Below are 20,108 nucleotides of genomic sequence, written 5' to 3'. Positions count from 1 at the left end.
GCTCCCCACGGGGCGGGGGCGGGGTAGAATGTGAGGAGAGGGGCTGCTCCCCGCCTGGCCAGTCCTGGTGAGGGATCTGCCACCCCTGCCGTCCTCCGCAAGGGGTGGGGCCCATTCCCGAACCTGACACAGCTGCATATCCCTCCCTTGGACTTCTCTGGAAACCCAGCCCTGTCCTCCCCTAGCCTCACCACCTCCCCAAATTGATAGGTCCCCAGAGAGGTTCCCCCCACCCTGCAGACAGGCACGCCAGAGCTGTCACAGACACAGAGCCCACCCTGTGTGTTCTGGAGGGGACGCCCCTGTTTCCCGGAGACACCCCTAGCCCTACGTTCCCTCTTCCCAGGATGCTGTGTAAATGCCGCCCAAAGCCACAGAGGTTGTGAAATGCTTTTGGTTCTGGCTGGAGGTGAGGGCCGGCCTGGGAAGCCCAGCAACGGACGGATGAGGGTCGTGCCTGCAGTTAGAGACGGCTGCTCCGGGGAGGGAACGCTCTGCAGAGCTCGTGGTGCCCAGGGCTGCAGGCCCGGCCAGGGGATAGCCCTCTGCTGGGAAAGAGGACCCGCAGCTGTGCGGGAGGGTGGCTGAGAGCCTGGGCTCATGCCACCCGGCCTTCCCTCTCCCTGTCCCTCCTTACCTCCTGGGACGGGAGCCGCACCCCAAGGCCTCACACACTGGCAGAGCCCAGAGGGCATGGCCAGGTGCGCAGGTGTACAGGGGTCTGTCATTTCGACGTCAACCTGGTGACTTAGTAAACCCCGGGTTGTTAAAACGCTGGTGAGTCATGGGTGCTGTGAGTGTCCCTGACAGCCAGCTCGGGACCCCTCCTTACGCCCTCCACATACCAAGGGACAAGGCCCGCTGGCACAGGAGGGGGGTCTTTGTGGGGCGCTCCAGGTCACACAGGGTCAGAGAGAGGCAGAGCCTGGACTGCACAGAGCCCAGCCTGTGGCCGGCAGACAGGTTCCCCCAGCCGGGCAGCCGGTGGCCAGCAGCCCCCAGCCCCGGCCAGGCCGTGGGGGCCCAGGAAGCACAGGCCGAGTCCCCCAAAACGCAGGATGGATAATGCACAGGATGGAGTCCAAGGGGCACCTTCTTGGTCCCCGCAGACCCTCAACGCCGCCTAGACAGACCTTTCCCTTCACAAGGAAGGGAGGCCCTCTGGGGACAGGGCGTCCTGCTCTCGCTGAGGTGGGCCAAGAGGCCGGGCCGGGAGAGAGTCCAGCTTCGCAGCGGGCACACCCACCTTCTGCACCCCTGCCCGCCCTTCGTTTGGAGGCCATGGGGCTGCTGTCACTGCACGGTGGTGATGAGGACGGACTCCGTGCGTCCTTGGGACGGTCACCATCCCTCGGTCAGCGTTTCCTCGTCCAAAACTGGGGGCCAACCTGGACTTGGGTGGACATCGTCGCTCGGATGAAGCCGGTGCAGAGAAAGACGTGGTCTCCAAGGAGGACGGAGACACCATGCTGGGGAGGAGCTCCAGCACCTTGAACTTAGGAAGTGGGGCTGTGTGACCCTGGGCAGGTCGCTTTCCCTCTCTGTTTGGGGAAGTGGGTGGGAGTCTCCAGGGATGCCTGGCAAGGAGTGATTTTATCCTTAGCCCAGGGGCTCATCCTGGAGGGGCCATTTCTACCCCCCTCATCCCACACGGCTCAGCTGGCGCACAGGAGGGGCCCGGTGACCCTGCGTGGCCTGTCACCCGACAGACCCAGTGGGGACGCCTTGTTCTACGGGGGGGCAGCGAGGCTCCTGCGCAGGGTGCCATTCAGTGCAGAGGTGCCAGGCACAGACCCATCCCACACTCACTCTGCTGACAGAGGGCTCGGGGGGCTGCTGCCTGGGGCTCTGCCCACCCCCTCCTTGCCTCGGCCGACAGGAAGGGACCAGCTGCCCAGTTCTGCGAGCCCCTCTGTGCCTGGCGCGTTTTCACTCTTTCTTCTCAGGTCCCTGAGGTAGGGTTTGTTTCTGGTTACAGATGAAGAGACTGAGGGTCTGAGAAGCTGAGAAACTTGACCAGATGACTCAGCCCTCGGTTCAGAGTTCCGTAGCCTGTGGTTGTTGGCGCTCGTCCCGCAGTATTAAGTGTCGTGGAAAGCAACCAGGCGACTCTCAGCCCTGGATCTGGCTCGGAGCCCTCTGCTCCGCGAATCCTCACTCGACTCCCTGCACCGGGATCAACAGCCTCATTTTAGCTTTGACCAAACTGGGGCTCAGAGAAATGAACTCACCCCAAATCCCCAGCTTCTAAGTGGGGGGCTAGGATGGGAACAGAGGGGTTGGACAACCAAAGCTCCCTTGGGACCACCAGGTCTGCTGCCCTGGGGCCTTGGGGTCCTGGTGGGTGGGGGTGGGGGGCTGGGACCCTGGGTAGGAGGGGTGGGGGCAACAGCTCAAGGGAGGTCAGGGAAGGCGTGGATTCTCAGGCGGGTGGTGGGCCCCAAGTGACCCGGCCGGCGGGTCCCACCCGTTGTGGGGTGGCTGCAGGCGCAGGCCCAGGCCCAGGGGCTGCCCAGCGGTCAGTGACCTCGGATATCTGTGCTGGGGTTACTGTGCCGTCTGCTGCCCGCTGCACCAGCACGAGTCAGCAGGGCGTCCTGTTTTCAATTACAGCACGGCCTCCTCCCGCTTTCCACACCCGTGAGAAGGCAATTTGGGGTCAAGGTTGGAAGGTTCCGCCGGCAGCCTCTCTGCTCCAGCTTCTGGAAGGCTCTCTGCTGCCCCCTGGCGGGAGAGGACTGAGTGGGGCCTGCAGGCCACCTCGGAGACCAGCAGGGACTGGGGGCTCCCCGAAACTCCAGGGGCAGGCAGGATGGTGGAGATTCCCTGGACCCGTTCCCTGGGGCCTTCCGGGGTCTGCCACCTCTCCTGAGCACGGAGCCAAACCCAGAGCTCTACCCCACTGGCCAGTCCTTCTGGCGGCCTCAGTTTCCCCTTCTGCTAAAGAAGGGTCTTGGAGAAGGGGGAACGGGAAGTGACCTTTTCAGGGCACAGGTTTCCACGGGGAGATGAAGATGTTTTCCAACTAGGGGGAGGTGGGGCTGCACGTCATTGTGAATACACAAAACGCCACCAAATTGTCCACTTAAATGGTTAATTTTATGTGAATTTCACCTTATTTAACAAAATAAATTAAAGAAAAAGAGGAGACTGAAAGAACGCCGAGTGGGTGAGAGCCAGCCGGGAGACCCATGGCCTCTCTGAGCCTCAGTTTCCCTGCCTGTAAATGGAGGATTCCTGGCGCTTGGCGGCCCAGATGAGCCTTAAACACGCTCAGCAGCAGAGCCCACACGGGGCTGGGGGGGCTGCGCCAGGGACACTCAGGTCGGGGGCACTGGGCCACCCTCCCCTGGCCCTGTTTCTGTTGCCCTCGGGAGGGACACTGACATGCTACCATCCTCTTCTTGGACCTGCCCTTGGGTAGGATGGCAGACGCATCCCTTTAGGCAGGCAGGCAGGTGGTACAACCTGCTGTGTGACAGTGGGCCAGGCACCGACCCTCTCTGTGCCTCCGTCCCTTCCACTGGAAATGGAGACAGGAACAGTCCCAACCGTGCAGGCCCAGTGAAGTCAGTTTGAGGACCAGAGGCAGTGCCCAAGCCGGACCCACAGCAAGGGCACCGGCAAGGAGAAGACGCCCAGGGAATCTCACCACTGTATTCACTTTGACTTGGGGGAACTGGGATCTGAGGGGCCGGCAGGGGGCCTGGCCCAGGTCAGTCCTTCCAGCTCATCGCACTGGACGAGGTGCAGCAGCAGGGCGGGTCCCCGGGGACGGGGCCCAGTCCCTGGACACACCCCTGGAGGCAGAGCAGGGGAGGGGCCTTGTGGGCTCCTGCGAGATCACGTGTTGCTATGTGCCCCCCACCTCTGTGCCTCCGTTTCCCAGAAACTGAGCCTCACAGAAACACTAGGAGAGGCGGGGAGCCCACTCCCGTGGGGACAGGGGTCCTCAGGGCAGGGCACTGGGGGCCAGCCAGGGCGCCCGCCCCCAGCCCCGCTCCGGGACCAGGTTGACCCTGCGGATGTTGAGCTCGGTGGCAAAGGTCCTGGCCTTCTGGTAGAAGAAGAGGGACTTCTCGCGGTCCAGGAGGAAGTTGTGGTAGATGGTGGCCAGGCGTGCGTATATCTTCATCTGGGCCTTCTTGTTGCCCAGGTCCACAGCCGCCGCCAGCGCCAGCTGGTAGTAGCCGGCCGCGTCGAAGGGGTCCTGACGGAGAGAGGGTGTCAGGCAAAGTCGGGGTGCGGGCGGGGGCTTGTGAACCCGTGCCCGGCCTCCCCGTGCTGTCCACCCAGCTCCTCCCGAGGGAGCACTCTAAAACCCAGACCCGGGGGCGCCTGGGTGGCTCAGTCACTTGAGCAGATGCCTACAGCTCAGATCATGATCCCAGGGTCCTGGGATCGAGTCCCGCCTCAGGCTCCCTGCTCAGCGGAGAGCCTGCTTCTCCCTCTCCCTCTGCCCGTCATTCTGCCTACTTGTGCTCTCTCTCTGTCAAATAAATAAATAAATAAAATCTTAAAAAAAAAGATAAAATAAAAAAATAAAATAAAACCCAGACCCGGCCTTCCTTCCACTGCTCGAGACAGCTCCTGAAACAGAGGACAAGCCCAAAGTCAGCAGCCCTGGCTCCTCACTGCCCCACACAGAGCGAGGATTCGGGAGAAAATAAAAGCAGATTCGCATAGCAGTTGAACACACACTCCCGAGCCCCTACCAGGCACCAGACCCCATGCGAGGCTGGAACACGGCTGATTCTGGGGCCCACATTGACTACAGGGGTGACCAGCAGGCTGTGGGAGCCCCAGCTGGCACCTGAGCCAGCCCGAGGTGGAATGGGAGGCTTCCTGGAGGAGGGGGCATCCCAACTAAGGAACTGGCCACAGTGGGTGGTTGGGGTGTGGTGTGAATCTGTGTGTATGTGTGTGCACACCTGTCCGTATGGGGGGCACGAAGGAACCTCTCTCCCTCCTGGGCGTGTGCCCGAGGGGATGAAGTCGGCTCATGGCCCCTGATGGAATTCCAAGACCTTGTGGTGAATGACGATGTGTGCTGACGGTGCTCCTGGCACAGCTGGGAAGCCCCCTGACCCAACCTCCTGGGCCCGGGGACCTTTCCTTCCTGCCCTGTGAGACCACGGAGAGATAAGGTCCTGTCCTCAGAGCCTGGGCATCAGGTCAGGTACCTTTGGGCCCAGCTCCCTGACTCCCATCTTGGACAAGTTTGTTCACCCCCCCCAGCCTCAGTTTCCCCTTCTTGTGCAGAGCTGTTTAGTAATCAATCACACAGAACCTGGGGTTCTAAGCTCTATGTGGCCCCATCCTCAGATGGCCCAGGGGTCAGGAGCTCATGTCACAGATGACCTAGGGCTCTGGGCATCAGGAGTGCAGCTAAGGTGGGCCACAGTCCTGCCCGACACCAGCCTCCACGGCCCCTAAATGGGGGAGGGCCAAGCCCGGAGCCTAGCCTGGGACAGCAGATACAGACCAGGAGCATGCAGGGTCACTGAGTCAGAGAGAATGGGTTCCAGGGTCCCAGGACCTGGATCCCCACCATGCTCTGATTAACTGACCACGCCTGGCCCCAGTCTCTGCCCTGTCTTGTGGGGCACCACTCCTCTAGAACAGTAAAGCATGTGAAGAGCCAACCACACAGAGCTGGCATCACACAGAGGCCGGGTCACATACAGCCTGGATTGCAGAACCTGGATCACACAGAGCCTGGATCACACAGAGCCTGGATGGCACTGAGCCTAGATCACACAGAGCCTGGATCGCACAGACCCTGGATGGCACAGAGCCTGGATGGCACTGAGCCTGGATCACACAGAGCCTGGATGGCACTGAGCCTGGATCACAGACCCTGGATCACAGAGACTGGAATTCAGTGAGATTAAGTCGCAGTACCCATCACTGCCCAAGGCTCCCCCAAGAACTGTCTGGCTCTGGCATAGCAGGGGGCCGCAGTGACCACCTCTAACCACCAGGTGTCACTAGTGCACAGCCAAGGCTGCCTCAGGCAGGGAGTTGTGGGCCAGCAACTGGGTGAGGGTCTTCCAGTGCCCCCCACCCCCAGCTCCTAGATGCCATTCAGCGGGGAGGTGAGGCTGGAGCGCCCTCCCCTTTAGCCAACATGGAGCAGGTATGCTGTGCAGTGCAATGCTATACCCAGGGTGGGACGATGGGACATCTGCCTGCATAGGCGAGCGATGGAGACATTTCCAGGCTCTGGTCTATGTCCACTGCCGGGCTGGGAGCAGATGGGAGAGAGGCCCCAGCTCCGGCTCCTCCAGCTCCGACAGGGCGGGAACTAAGCCAGGCTGCTGCAGTGGTGTCCTTGCTACAAACCCGGGCAGGTCACACCCCAATCCCAAGCCCGTTTCCCTCTCTGTGACTCGGGATTCCAGGAAGGAATCACTCTGCCCACAGGGGCAGGCTTCCTGGAGGAGGTGCCAGCATTTGGGCAGCACCTTACAATGTGGGTCTCGGGACAGTGGTGACTCCTCCCCCAGCCCTGGGATGTCCTTGTCCCCCTCCTACTTTGGGGGGCTAACTCCCACTTGATTTGCTAAAACTCAGTTTTGCAGTTACCTCCTCCAGGAAGCTCCTGGACTACATGCCTTTCTGTTTGTTTTCACCCCATGGAGGCCCATGTCTGCTCACACGTCAGCCTCCCCAGGGACGCTGAGCTCTGGAGGGCAGGGCTGGCCTGTGTGGGAGCTGGGACCGTGTCTGCTGACCGTGCCTTCTCCTCACGGCCCGGCCTAGGGCTCCAGGGAGACGCCGGGATCAGGCTGGGGGAGGGCGGGGCTCCGGCCGGGGGTTCTGCGTGGGATCCCACGACAAGAGGGCCCCAAGGGCCCCGAGCCCTGCCCCCTCCCACCCCCACCCACCTTCAGGTCGTAGAAGATGATGTCGCCAAGCACCAGGTACACTTTCACGTAGTACAGGGTCTCCTCCTCGAACTGCAGGGGCGAGCTGCAGAGCGACAGAGCCTTGAGGTAGAAATGCTCCGCCAGCTCGCCGTGGCCCAGCCGCTGGTGCAGGGCAGCCAGCCGGTGGTAGGCCACTCGCTCATTCAGCCGGTCCCCTGCGGACACAGGGCAGGGGGTGCGAGTGAGGTTACGGCGGCAGGGGCTGGGGGGGCACGGGCCAGCTGCAGCCCCCATGCCCACACCGTCTCAAAGCTCTAGCCTGTCACTTCCGGTCCCGAGACTCCGTCTTCCCATCTGCACAGTGGGCCTAATATTGCCTGCTCCCTGTCCACGTCAGGGAGGTCCCAGCTCTGTGCCTGCACACGGCCACCTGGAGGGGGTGACGCAGGCCCCAACGTCAGACAGCCTGTGCATCGCAAGCACTGGGACTCCAGCCAACCTGCAGACAACCCTTCCTGGTGTATTAGCAGCCCCCCTCCGCCCACCCTTGGGGCGTGGCCAGACCCCACTGTCTTCAGGTCCCTCCCCTTTCCAACCGAGCACTGTGGGTCTGCACACAGACCCTGCTGCGCACCGACTGCGTGCCTCTCTCTGGGGTGCTGGGACAGAGGGTGCCCGGCACTGAGGGGACCGGGATCCGCCCACCGGAGAACAGTGGGGCTGGCTGAGTGCGGTGATGCACACCGATGTGCAGGGACTGGAGAGAAGCCTGGGGTGTCCAGAATGCAAGGCACACCGGCCAGCCTCTCGGTCAACCGGCAGACAGGCGGAGGAAGCCACAGAGGCCACAAAGAAAGCCCAGCCACGCCGCGAGTGGGACACGTCCTGAGAGGCCCCGAACCATCCCCTGGGGTGGATTTGGGGCCTGCTTAGCCCCGCCCCCCCAGCAGGGGTGACGGTGGCCCCCAGCAGCTCCCAGCAGCCCCACGGACGTCCCGAGCTGTCCCCTTCCTTGCCCACCCTGCAGCTTTTGGAAGCGGAGGCCCCGCCGGGGCGGGGTGCAGGGCTCACCCCGGGTGATGCTGAGCGCCAGGGCCACTTGGGCGAACTCCAGGCCCTCGTGCAGCGACTCCAGTCCAGCCAGCAGCGCCACCAGCTTGTTGCACAGACGCAGCTCGGCCTCCTGGTTCCCTGTGGTCACGGCCAGCGGCAGCGCCCGGTCCTGCCACACGGGCAGGCAGGTCAGGCTTCACCTGCAGCGGCTGCCCGGCCCAGGACCCGCCAGAGTCCCAGACATGCAGGGGGGTTCCACCTCATTTTCCCGCTGTGTCTTTATTCAGCTCTGGCCCCCGAGGGGAAGGTCAGCTTGGAGAGGCCCTGACAGCCCCAGGGCCACTGGGCCGTGAGCAAGCAAGCTGGGTATGAATTGCGGCCCATCTCAGTAACCTCAGACCAGCTCCCCAACCCCCGGGCGATAAGAGCCCGAGCAGGAGGGTCCAACACCCCTCCGAGATCTAAAAATACGTGTTTCTCTGTACCCCAGGGCAGAGCTGCGCACCGCGAGCTGGGCGGGCGGGGAGAAGCTGGCCTCCTTGGGAGGGTCCTGCAGTCCTGGGCCCTGGTGCTGGTCCCCCCACTGACGTGCTGTCCCTGTCCTGTGCCCCTCTGAGCCTCCGCTTCCTTGTCTGCAAGACTGAAGCTGTCTGAGGTCCTCTGTCTCTCTAACGGTCCCTCCTTTCTCTGTCACTCACAGGTTGGGGTAAGGGTCAAGATCACCCCAGGCAAAACCACCCAGAAACAAAGCGAGTGCATGGGGCAGCCCTCGTCCAGGTGGGAGGCCTCCGAGCCCCACTCCTGTGCCCCCGCCCCTGAGGCCCACCCTCATCACCCAGCTCACCCGGTAGAAGGACACGGCTTTCTCCCGCTCCCAGGTCCCATTGAAGAAGATGTCCCCAGCCGCCTCAAACAGCTCCAGCCCCAGGTTGGGGTCCCCCGTGTACAAGGCCGCATTCTGCGCCACCTGCGGGCGTGCAGAGACTCTCATGAGACCCACAGTGCTCTGGAGGGAGCTCACAGCCTCCGCAGCCGCCCCCAGACCCTTGAGCCCACCCTGAGGACACACAACATGAACGCTGGGTGTGTGTTTCCTCTCCCACACCTCCGTCCCTCAGCAGGGACTGGCCTGGTTCCAGTCCCTGTGCAGCTGGGGACATCAGGTCCCACTACGTCCCAGGGGGAGCCCCATCCAGCAGGGGCCCTGGGAGTCGGCAGGTGTGGGCTGCTGAGGAGTCTGGGACCGAGCTCAGAGGGGGCCTCGGAGTCCCGCTGGCCACTCCCAGACCCTGGCATTCTCTCCTCCAGCTTCCCTTCTACTTTCCATCTGCGGCCCTCGGCAACACCTGCCAGCACCCTGCCCCTCTCTCCCACTGGGCGGCTAAGGCTGTCGCTTCTAGGCTGCATCCAGCAAGATGCCTGGCGCCTAACAGGTGCTCAGCTAACACCAAGAGCGGACGAGAGTGGACCAGCCCCCGCGGGCAAGCCAGAACCTGCCGTGCTCCCATGCACCTCTGGCCTTTGCCCGAGAACCCTTCTGCCGGGACCCCCTCCTCCCAGGTGGCCCCACTCACCCTGCTACTCAGAGCAGCTTCCGCTCACCCTGCCGGCGGCTCCTGTCTGCACACCACACCCCTGCCCGCAGCCCCGAGTCAGCATGGTCAGAATTGCCTGCTCCCTCTCAGCCATCAGCTCCCCATCTGGGACCCTCAGCCCCTGGCCCAGGAAGTACACAGCAGGTGCTCAAAAATGGAAATGCTCATGAGCCTCACGACTGTCAATCTACTCCAAACCATGTCATGTTGGGGATGCAACTGGAAATGGAGCCCCTGTGATGGATGTGTTTTTTAAGGAGACAGGCCATGTGCTGCTGAAGCAAGTTCTTCCGTGTGTCAGTCGAGCGAACACATCCTCTGCGCATTTATTGAGCACCTGCTGTGTACCAACACAGTGGTGGGCACGGAGAGCGGCACAGGCCTCTGGCCCCAGGGGCCGGGATGTTGTGGAAGGTGCCGGGCAGCGGGGGTCGGGGTGGGGGTGGCGGAGGCAGCAGAGGCCCGCAGCGGTTTGGGGACGGGGGAGCGAGTGCGGGGGCGGGGGGGGGAGTGTGCGCGCGCCCCGCCCCCGCACCTGGATGTACAGATCCACCAGCTCGTTCTGCTGGAGGATGTAGTAGATCTTCCCGGCCCGCAGCCAGGCGTGCGCCTCCTTCTCCTTCTCCTGCAGGTCGATGAAGATCCCCAGACTGCGCTTGGTGTAGTCCAGGGCGGACTTGTAGGCCCTGCAGTGAGAGCCGGACGGTCAGCGGGCCCTTCCCAGTGCCCGTCCGGTGGCTTCCACGCCTCGGGCAAAACCGAAGGAGGCTGTCTGGAGGGAACAGCAGGAGGAGCGGGCCACCCTGTCTCTGCCCCCGCTCCCCAGACACGGGCATGCGACCCCTCCAGCACAGCAGGGAACACCCGTGCTGGGCAGAGATTCAGAGACCACCTAGGCCAGTGGCTCTCGAACTCAGGTATGACTGTAGGACCCTGCTCCCAGAGCTTCGGACTCAGCAGGTCGGGGGTGGGGGCTGAGAATGTGCATTCCCAGGAGGCTCCCAGGTGGGGTGGACGCTGCTGATCCGGGGACCCCAGTTTGAGACACATTGCTCAAGGTCACCGTCCATTAGTCCTGCTGTGAAACTGAGGCCCAAGGCTATGGGGTGCAGGCTGAGACGGGCCGTGGCTCCTTCCCTGCCCCTCAGTGAGTCCCCAGCTTGGGGGGGCAGTAATCGGTGATCATCCCGGGCTGTCTGTTGCCCCATCTGATCTGTCACCATGGACAGGTGACCCTGAAACTCTGCCCAGGGAAGCAGGTGGGCCAGCCAGCTACCTCTCGGTCGATGACAATCCTTCAGGTTCCCATGGCCACTGTCCTTATATCGGAGGGGACAGCTGGGGACAGGCTGCCTGGCCCAGAGCTGGGCTGGCCGGAGAAGACTCGGGACAGGCAGGGGCCAGCTTCAAAAGCCACCAGGACAGGAAGAACAGCCCAGAAATGCACAGGCTGCCTCCACCGGGAGGTCGGGAGGTATGTGGGTGGAGGACACCTGTCCTGGGAGCCTCGAGCCCCGGTCGGGATGACCCCCGGGCCTGCTGGCTCAGAACTGTCTGAAACTAGGGGTGAAACGGTCCCGGAGGAGAGGCTGCCCCGGGATTGGGGCTGGTGTCCTCACCGCTCGGTGCCCAGTGACAGGTAGAGCTGGCTGATGGTCTCCAGGAGCTGCCCCTCCAGCACCTTGTCAGCCACCCTGCGGGCCAGTGAGAGCTGGAACTCGTGGTAGACGACACATTGGGCCTCGCTGCGCATGACGGTGCTATAGAAGTGACACAGCCGCTGGACAGCTCGCAGTTGGCCTGCGCGGGGAGACGGGGGGACACCACCGTCGGGCACGGCAATGACGTTTGCAGGGCTCAAAGGCCCCTGCTGTGTGTCTGCCTCTTCTGTGCCTCCAGGTGGGGTCATGGGAGATGGGGAAACAGTCCAGACCGGCTAGGCCACCTGCTCAAGGTGTGCAGCCAATGGGCGCACCGTGATGAGCCCAGGCAGGGCTGGTCACAGACACGGTGCTGACCGCTCCCACAATTCCCAGGCCTGGGGGTCCTGGTCAGCCTCTCCCACCACACCAGGCTGCCTGCCTCAGCTTCCCAAAATCCCTCCTGGCATTCAGAGCATGCTGACCGGGCAGGGAGCGCCGGCCTCCCCGTGCTGCAGGCGGGCACATGGAGTCTGAAGCCGAGTCCCGAGTCTGGAGCACACAGTGCATGGTGGGGCTGGGATGCAGAGCCGGCTTCAGGAGGCCGGGCTCCACGCCCACAGCCTTACTTGCCTCGCCTGAACCAGGGGCCTGAGAAGGGTCAAGCGCTTTCTCCACTAGACCGATCCAGACATCAATGAGGACACAGACCATCAGAACAACCCTGTGACCCAAGCGACCTCACACATTCTGCTCTCCGAAACAGTCCCCATGCCAAATCCCAAAGCAACTCTCAGTACATGTGAGGGGACGGACGTCTCACAAAGCACGGAATAAGACCAGAAATCAGCAGGAAGGAAGTTCGGGAAATTCACAAATATGCAGGCGCAAAGAACACGCTCCCAACAGCCCGCGGCTCGCGGAAGACATCACAATGGGAACAAGAAGGTAGTTTGAGTGGAGACACAAGCACGATGGACCCACACCTACAGGACACAGGACAGCAGCGTTTAGAGGAAGCTTAGAGCTGCAAATGCCTACGTTGAAAAAGAAGACAAACTTCAGATAAAAAATGTAACTTTCCACCTGAGGCACAAGACAAAGAGGAGGTAAGTAGACCCAGAACAAGCAAAAGGAAGGAACGAGATTCAAGAGCCAAGATAAAACAGTAACGTCGAGAGCAGAAAAGCCAAGAGAGAAAATGAATGAAGCCGAATGATGGATGTTTGGGAAGATGGACAAACGGACTCCTCTGTAGCCAGAGCAGAAGAAAGGTGTGACTGGTCAGAATCAGCAGTAGCAGAGGGGACACCAGCACTAATCTGACAGAAATGAAAGGATCGCAGAAGAGGATGAACCATTTATGCCAACAAAGGTCAACCTCGATACAACAGGCAAACCCAGGGAGACAAGACACTACAAACCAGCTCAGAGAGGAGGCAGAGCAACCCTCGGTGTCCCCGAGGTTCAGCGTGGGGGGAGGGGACAGCAGGCCTTGTGAGCACAGCCAGAACCTGCCCGAGGCTGCGGGGTGCATCCGGGGACCCCGCTCTTCGTTCCCCCTACAGGTCCAGAGGGTCCCCTTCCGGGCTCAGTGAGTGTCCTGTATCACTCAATGGCTCCCCAGTGCTCTCAGGGTAAATGCCAGGCCATAGCCTGGGTTCCCTGGCCCCTGCCGAACCAACCCCCAAGCCAAGGTTCTCACCACCCACCACCCAATGCACCCCTCCCAAACTCACATCTCCCTGAAGGGCCCCGCCTACTCACCCCCAGAGCCTTTGCACGGGCTGCGCCCCCTGCCTGCCCTCCATCCCATGCTTGGCCAAACCCTCCTCAACCCTCAGGTCCCATGAGTCAGGGCCAGGAGGCTCCCGACATCACGAGCACCACCCCGTGTGCCTCTCGTGGCCTGGGCATCTGTTTCCCGCACTTGTCCACCAGCCCATGCGGGTGCTGTCTACAGCGGAGCCGGCACAGGGCCTGGCGCGCTCCCCCGACAGCCGCGCCCAGCCAGCCTCCAAGGCACCTGCAAGTCTCTGCGGGCTTCCGTCATTCAACGCTCTCCATGGTGGAAAAACCACCACTTGTCACGGGGTCGCAAACCCCGGGGCGTGCTCTGGGCATAAATGGAAAGAGAACACGTTTTCTTCCAGGAACCCGGCGTGCGCCACCCAGACCCGGGGAAGAGCGGGGCGGGAACCGGGCCCGGCCGACGCTTACCCTCCAAGTGGTCCGTCTCCACGGCGACCAGAAAGGCCCACTCATAGTAGCACTTGCCCTGCCGGGCAAGGGCCCTGCGGGTGCACAGGTGGCCAAGGCACAGGAGCACCCAGGTGAAGTCCTGGCCGCACTCGCTGCTGGGCAGCCGCGAGAAGAGCCTCACGGCCTGCAGGAGGTAGTGCTGTGCCAGGCCCTCCGCGCCCGCCTGCAGGCACAGGGCCCCGAAATTGGCCAGGGCCACCGCCTGGTTCCTCAGATGGCCCCGGGTCCTGGCCACACGCAGGGCGCGGTAGTAGCCTTCGGCCGCCTGCCGGGTCCTGCCCATCCTCTTCAGGGCCACGGCCGCCATGTTGGCGACCACGCCCTCCTGGTCCACACTGGCCACGGCCACGTCCAGGACGGACTCGAGGATGTCCAGGGCCACCGGGCTCTGGCCGTGTAGCACGTACAGCCAGGCCAGCGCCACCACGTAGTCCACGGCCAGGCGGCCGCCGGCCCCCGTGGCCGCTTCCACGGCCTGCATCATGAAGGAGATGGCCCGGGCCTGCTGCCCGTGGCGGCTGTGCAGCTGGGCCAGGCTGGCACAGAGGGGGCCGCGCAGCGCCCGCCCCGCGCCCGGGGCCTGCGAGGCCAGCGCCTGCCTGAGGTAGTGCGCCGTCTGGGAGGGCGGCCGGTGGAGCCGGGGAGAGTTCCGGAGGACCAGGTCCACGCTGCGCAGCGCACTGCCCGGCGAGCCCCGGGCCCGCAGTGAGGCCACCCGGACGCAGCCGAGCACCAGGTGCGGCAGGCAGCGGCGGCTGTAGATGTCGGCCAGCAGCAGGTAGCCGGCCGCGGGCCACGAGGCCTCCGGAGAGCCCCAGGCCCCGTGCAGCAGCAGCAGCCTCTCCAGGAAGGGCAGGGCCTCCTCCGGCTGCTTGAGGCGAGCGTGGTGCTGCGCCAGCAGGAAGCAGGCCCGGGCCTCGGCGTGGGGGCTCCGGCCGAGGATGGCCCGCCGCAGGGCAAGCCTCAGGAGCTCCGACTCGGCCTCGGTGCTGCAGACATGGCCGGGTGTCCCCAGGAGCAGGGCCAAGGCCTTGGGCACGACCTGCGCGCACCTGTCCCTGTTTTTCTGCTTCAGGTGAACGGTGGCCAGGTTGGCGTACACGGCCACCACCAGGAAGAGGTCGCCAAAGCGGCCCCCCAGCGCCCCCAGAGCCTCCTCAAAGTACACGCGGGCCTGGGACAGCTTCAGCCTGCGTGCACAGAGCCGCCCCAGGAGGAAGCAGAGCCTGGCGAGGGCCATGGGGAAGCCGGCCTTCTTGGCCACCCCCCGGGCCTGAGCCAGGAGCTCCGCCAGCACCTCCTCGTCGGTGAAGCCACAGAACAAGGTACTCAGCCCCGGCAGGGCAGGGTCATACAGGCCACGGAAGCAGGCCTTGTACCCAGGCGCGTCCAGGAACAGCAGCAGCGAGCCCAGGGCCTCTGGGTGGGCCCAGTCAGCCCCCGAGTCCAAGCAGAAGGAGGGCTCCTCGCTGTCCGGTGAGCTTGTACCACTGGATGCCGTGCACAGACCCCAGGACACTGGCTCCTCAGGGCAGGCCTGGCCAGACTTGCACTGTTCTAGAACATTCTTCACCTTCTGTAGGGTCTCGCATGGCTCTGGGTGCAGGCAAGGCAGGGGCATTTCTGTAAAGCACCAAAACCCCCAGATGGGTTAGAGTCTGATCCGGGTCCAGGCTGGGGTAGGGACACCCCTCAGAGCCTCAGTGTCCCCATAAGTTACTGCCTGAGCCTCCCCGACCTGAGCATTGAGATCTACATGAAATGCTGAGCCCAGAGCCCAGCACCCAGCACTCGGTGGGAACACAGTCATGGTTACAACAACAGGGATCCGTCTGGCCAAGCTTCTCACCCGGGTAACCCCTTCCTATGCTTCCCATTTGAAAGCACCACTCAGTGATTATTCAGTCCCTTTCCCTCCAGAAAGAATTAAAGCCACTTAATGGACAGACTTGTCCACGTTCCTGGCTCCAGCCGCCTCCGTGGGATTTTCCAGGGCTTGGGGGTCTCCTGTCAGGTGCAGGACCCCTGTGAAATCATTACGAGCCAATCAGAGCTATGGGTCAGCACGTGCTCACAAGCCACCCACAGAGCAGAGGAAACCCGCACTGCTGGAGGCCAGCGAGGTCTGTGTCCCTCCGTCCTGCTCGCGCCTGGGACCACGTCTGGCAGTAAAGATGAGGAACGGCTCCCAGGGTATCCACCTTCCCCCTGGCTCGTTTGAGCATCCGAGGCCCACAGCTACTAAAGGGACAAGGTGATGGAGAATCTGGGGACACCTGCTGCCCCAAAGCGCCCGCCCACCGGACTGCTGGCTTTGGATGGAGTCAGTGCCCGAGGGCACATTCAGGGCCGAGGAGCACACAGCTATGCTTCCTGCTGGGAAAATTAGTCTGCAAAGGCTAGGAATAAAAAAGAATTCAGTGTGGTTCAGGGGAAAATGTCTGGCCTGACTACCTAACGTGTGGGTGTGGATGCGCCCCCCCCACCCCCGAACCCGGTAGGTCCTGCCTCCCCTCACTCAGCCAAGCCCCGGGCTGCAGGGAGGGCCCAGGAATAGCCCTGGAATATCTGGAACCTTCCTTTTCCAGTACCCAACGTGGCCCTTCCCTGTTTGCATCTAGGTGGACCCCATTCCCAGGGAACCCCAAAGGGGCTTCAGGCATTCAAGTCCCCAGGACCTCCCCGACGTAGACCCTCTGTGGGGAGATGAGATGGCGGTGTGGAGGGGGGAGAGGTCTCCCCAACCAGCTCCCAGGGGAAGAAGACGCAGGTCCTAGGGGGGTTTTGTCAGCACAAAGCCCCAAATACAGGCCCTGCACCTCCTTTACCCTCTCAAAGCAGAGAATTTCAGCTAGTCTAGGTTTCAAGAGAGGAACCCATGATCAGGCATGGCTCGGACAATGGAGGAGACGCCCCACTTTGCTGGGGACAGAGCAGGGGGCCAGGCATGGCTCAGACAACGGCGGAGACACCCCACTTTGCTGGGGACAGGGCAGGAGGGCCAGGAATGTCTCGGATAATGGAGGAGATGCCCCACTTTGCTGGAGGGCTGGCGTGTTCACGGGGGACCCACCACACCAGCAGGGGGGAGCGTCACCTTTACCCCATTCACCTCCCCTGCAGGGAAGGACGCCCTACCCGCCTCCCCTCCCCCACAGAGGTGTGAGGTCCCCGCGCAGCACCCATCTGTACCCAGCTCTGCAGCCCCTGCCTGGCATCATCCCGAGGCCCTGCCCCGTCCCACAGGAACTCTGCCCTGTGGGAAGCACCTACCTTGTTCTTCTAGCTGTTCCAACTCGGCTTCTTCTAATCTGTCTGAAATCGTAGAGAAGAGAAGTGTCACCCTCGGCCAGCACTTCTGGGAGGGGCCATGTCAGGAGGGGTGGTGCTAGGACAGGAACATTCCAGCAGCCTGGGCGGCAGTGGGGCTGGGGATCCCCCGGTCAAGGGGCTGAGGATCCCCATCTTGCAGGCTCTGCCCTACTCCTACCCTTCCCAGAGGCCACGGGCTTCTGCCATCACCGCTCTGGGAATAGGGGTGCGCTCCACACCAGGGGCAGCCCTCGGTCTCACGGGCTCTCCCGGGGAACAGGGGAACTCCACCTGCGCCCCCCCCCTTCCTCATGCCAGGGCTGGGCCCTCCCTAAGCCTCGCTTTCCACCTCCTGAAAATGGGCTGATGCTAGCAGCTGGCTGGGAAATGTATGAGCTGTGAAGTCAGGTATGACAAACGCGCGGGCTCGCGGGACGCGCCGGGGCCCCCGGAGGAACAGGACCCCCGGACGCTCCCCCCCACACACTGAGAGGTGCCCACAGCCTTCCTAAAAACGAAGACATCCCCTGCGGGGCTGGCTTAAGCCTTATACGCTAAGCTGAATCTAAGTTTGCCTGTTTGGGAAGAGAAACCAGGATGTGGGGGGGCCCGAGAATACGTAACTCCGCTGCTGGTGGAGAAGCTCCCGCAGCGTGTCAGCACACAGGCCGCGAGCAGTGTGCATGCATGTGTGTGTGTGTGTGACGTGGAGGTGTGTGATGTGTAGGTGTGTGTGCACGTGTGATGTGTGTGCTTGTGTGCACGCACGTGTGTACACGTGATGTGTAGGTGTGCGTGTGTGTGATGTGTGTGCATGTGCATGTGTGCACGCGTGTATACATGTGGTGTGTTGGTGTGCACACATGTGCGCACGTGTGGTGTATTGGTGTGTACATGTGATGCGTAGGTGCGTGCACTGTGATGTGTAGGTGTGCGTGTATGTGTGTGATGTGTGTGCATGTGCAGGCGTGTATACATGTAGTGTGTAGTGTGCACACGTGTGTGCACACGTGATGTGTAGGTGTGCGTGTGTGCATGTGCAGGTGTGCACGTGTGTACACGTGGTGTGTAGGTGTGCGCACATGTGTGCACGTGTGGTGTATTGGTGTGTACACGTGATGTGTAGGTATTGCCCATGCATGTGCACACACGTGTACGTGTGATGTGTGTACACGTGTTATGTGTAGGTGTGCACGTGTGTCACGCATGGTGTGTGCATGCACGTGTGCATGTGTGTGTACACACGTGTATTCCCCACCACTCCCAGGCTGAAGGAACGGGCTAGCATGGCACGCCCATGGCAGGCGACCAGCAGGTCTGTGCCATTCCCTCTGTCACTGACGTGGCCCGCACCTCCCCTGTGGCACTGTCTTCCCTGAGGACTGGGCGATGTGGCAAAAGGGAGCAGCACTGTCTTTAGGGGGCGGCAGCCTTGGGGTCCAGCCCCGGTACCCAGTGGTCAGGCCACCCGGCCAGGCCCGCATCTTGTGGCGGGAGAACGGTCACACACAGACTGTGCGAGAGGCGGCACGTGGGCAGTGGGCCAGCCCCAGGCCTGCACGCCACCCCCGCCCTGGGCCACAGGGTCTTAGGCCAGCGCTCCTCAGGCATCAGGGAGCCTCGGGGCCATTTGAGGGCATCTCCCTGCCCCTTTCTCTGTCCCCTCTCTGAGTCTGGCCTGTCTGCTGCCCCTACAAGTCCCGGAGGCAGCCACAGCATCTGCTGGTCCCTTGTAAGTGCCCAGGGGTTGGCATTCATTCACTCTGTGGCCTGACGGAGGAAGCTGGGCCTGCTAGGAGGGAAACGGCGGGCAGGGGTTGCCGTGAGCAGCGCGGAAGCCAGAGCCATCACGCTCCATCAAAGGAACAGCAACACATCTAGGCCTGGCGCTGGCAAGCTAGAGCCCAGGGCCTTCCGGAGCTGGTGGCCACCAGTTGGTGCGGCCCAGTGGGAAAGCGGTCAGGCTCCAAGCCCTCCCGTCCGTCTGGCAATCTGCCCACAAAAACCGTCCTGAGCACCCGGCTGGAGGGGGTGGCCAGCTGCAGGCCTGTGACGTCCCCACAGCCCGTGGGAGGCATGGGAGGAGCAGCGCCCCAGTGCCGGAACCCCCATACCTACCCAGGCTGTACACGGTGCAGACGTCTGCGCCAGAAGCCCTGCTCAGGAGCTGCCTGGCGTCCTCCTCAGAAAAGCGTCCTTCATTGCTGAAGAATGACCTTTCTTCCTCATTGAGAAAAATCACATTTTCCAGCCTAGAAAAAAAGAAGGTGCTTTATTGAAGACAGCACGTTTCCTAAGGAAGACCCACTCTCTCATGTGACCAACAGGCCCCTCACACCTGCTCTGCTGTGACAAATACACAGGACAGAAACAAAATAGATCCTGCCCTCAAGGCAGCCTCAGCCGGCTGGAGACAGACGCCCAAGGGCTGGAGAGGCTGCTGCGGACCCAGCGGGCCATGGCAGCCTGGGAAGGTGAGCTCCTAGACAGCCTGCAAAGCCCCACTTCAAATGCTCCTTCCCCTGCAAGGCAGGTGGTGACAGCTGCAGGCAGAATCAGTCCCTTCGCATCCTGAGCTCCTGTGGCTCCGCTTTCAGCCTGCATGGGTGCCCCCTGCAGCGCCCCCCACTGACACCGGCACAAGTCTGCGCCAAGTCAGGGAGATGAGAAACAGGAGGCAGAGCAGGGAGAGAAGGAACAGGCGATCTGCGGCTGAAGGACTAGATCAGCAGCGTAATAGGAAGTTCTGAAAAGCACTTGAAACTGGAAGGAGCTGTTCTGAGAAGTTAGAAAATCTCAGACGGCGTTGGGAACAACAGGCCCGCGCTCCTCAGGGACGCGACGTCCCTAAGGACAAGGAGAGGAACTGTCCCTGATTCAGGAAGCGAGGCCGGTGCCACGTGGTCTGGAACTTTCTCTGGGTTTAGAGGGCATGACTGGGACACCGGCAAGATCCGAGTGTGGTCTGCAGAGCGTGGTTTGGCAGCAGGGTCGTGTCCTGCTCGTGGGGACGCGGTGGGGGGGGCCCTGGTGTCGGGGACGTGCCTGCCGCTCGCCCGGAAGGGGGCAGCATGTTACTGCCAACTCGCATGGGGGTTCACACGTGAGGAGAAAGGGGAAAACAAGGGTCACAACATGCTCACATCTGGGCGATGTGGGTGAAGAGATGACGGCAATTCTATGCTCTCCTCGCAACTTCTCCCTAAGTCTGAAATCGTGCCCATAAAAGAGGGAGAAACGCGTGGCCACCAGGTTGTTCGTTAAGCAAAGGATGAGAACACAGGGTCTGGAATAGGACGGATGCCCAGTCAACACGTGCTGAGTGAGCAGGGGGGATCATTAGGGCTTCTCCACCCGCCCCGTCACCCTGGAGG

At 62.4% G+C, this 20,108-nt stretch overlaps 1 protein-coding gene across 1 annotated transcript in view; it reads right to left on the bottom strand.

Moving 5' to 3' along the window:
• Nucleotides 1–3,080: 3,080 nt before the first annotated feature.
• Nucleotides 3,081–20,108, bottom strand: part of SH3TC1 (SH3 domain and tetratricopeptide repeats 1) — a 26,753-nt gene continuing 9,725 nt past the window's right edge. The window contains exons 10-19 of the mRNA XM_034670981.1: nucleotides 19,878–19,879; nucleotides 18,853–18,986; nucleotides 16,696–16,737; nucleotides 13,381–15,045; nucleotides 11,140–11,320; nucleotides 10,056–10,206; nucleotides 8,770–8,892; nucleotides 7,944–8,094; nucleotides 6,891–7,087; nucleotides 3,081–4,210 (exon numbers count right to left, since the gene is read on the bottom strand). Coding sequence (XP_034526872.1) covers nucleotides 3,953–4,210; nucleotides 6,891–7,087; nucleotides 7,944–8,094; nucleotides 8,770–8,892; nucleotides 10,056–10,206; nucleotides 11,140–11,320; nucleotides 13,381–15,045; nucleotides 16,696–16,737; nucleotides 18,853–18,986; nucleotides 19,878–19,879 — 2,904 coding nt within the window. The 3' untranslated portion in view covers nucleotides 3,081–3,952. The remainder of the gene's footprint in view (nucleotides 4,211–6,890; nucleotides 7,088–7,943; nucleotides 8,095–8,769; nucleotides 8,893–10,055; nucleotides 10,207–11,139; nucleotides 11,321–13,380; nucleotides 15,046–16,695; nucleotides 16,738–18,852; nucleotides 18,987–19,877; nucleotides 19,880–20,108) is intronic.

The sequence above is a fragment of the Ailuropoda melanoleuca genome, chromosome 11 (assembly GCF_002007445.2).
Source record: "Ailuropoda melanoleuca isolate Jingjing chromosome 11, ASM200744v2, whole genome shotgun sequence".
Lineage (NCBI taxonomy): Eukaryota > Metazoa > Chordata > Mammalia > Carnivora > Ursidae > Ailuropoda > Ailuropoda melanoleuca.
The sequence above is the reverse complement of the archived record's forward strand: the minus strand, read 5'-3'. Positions and strand labels throughout refer to the sequence as shown.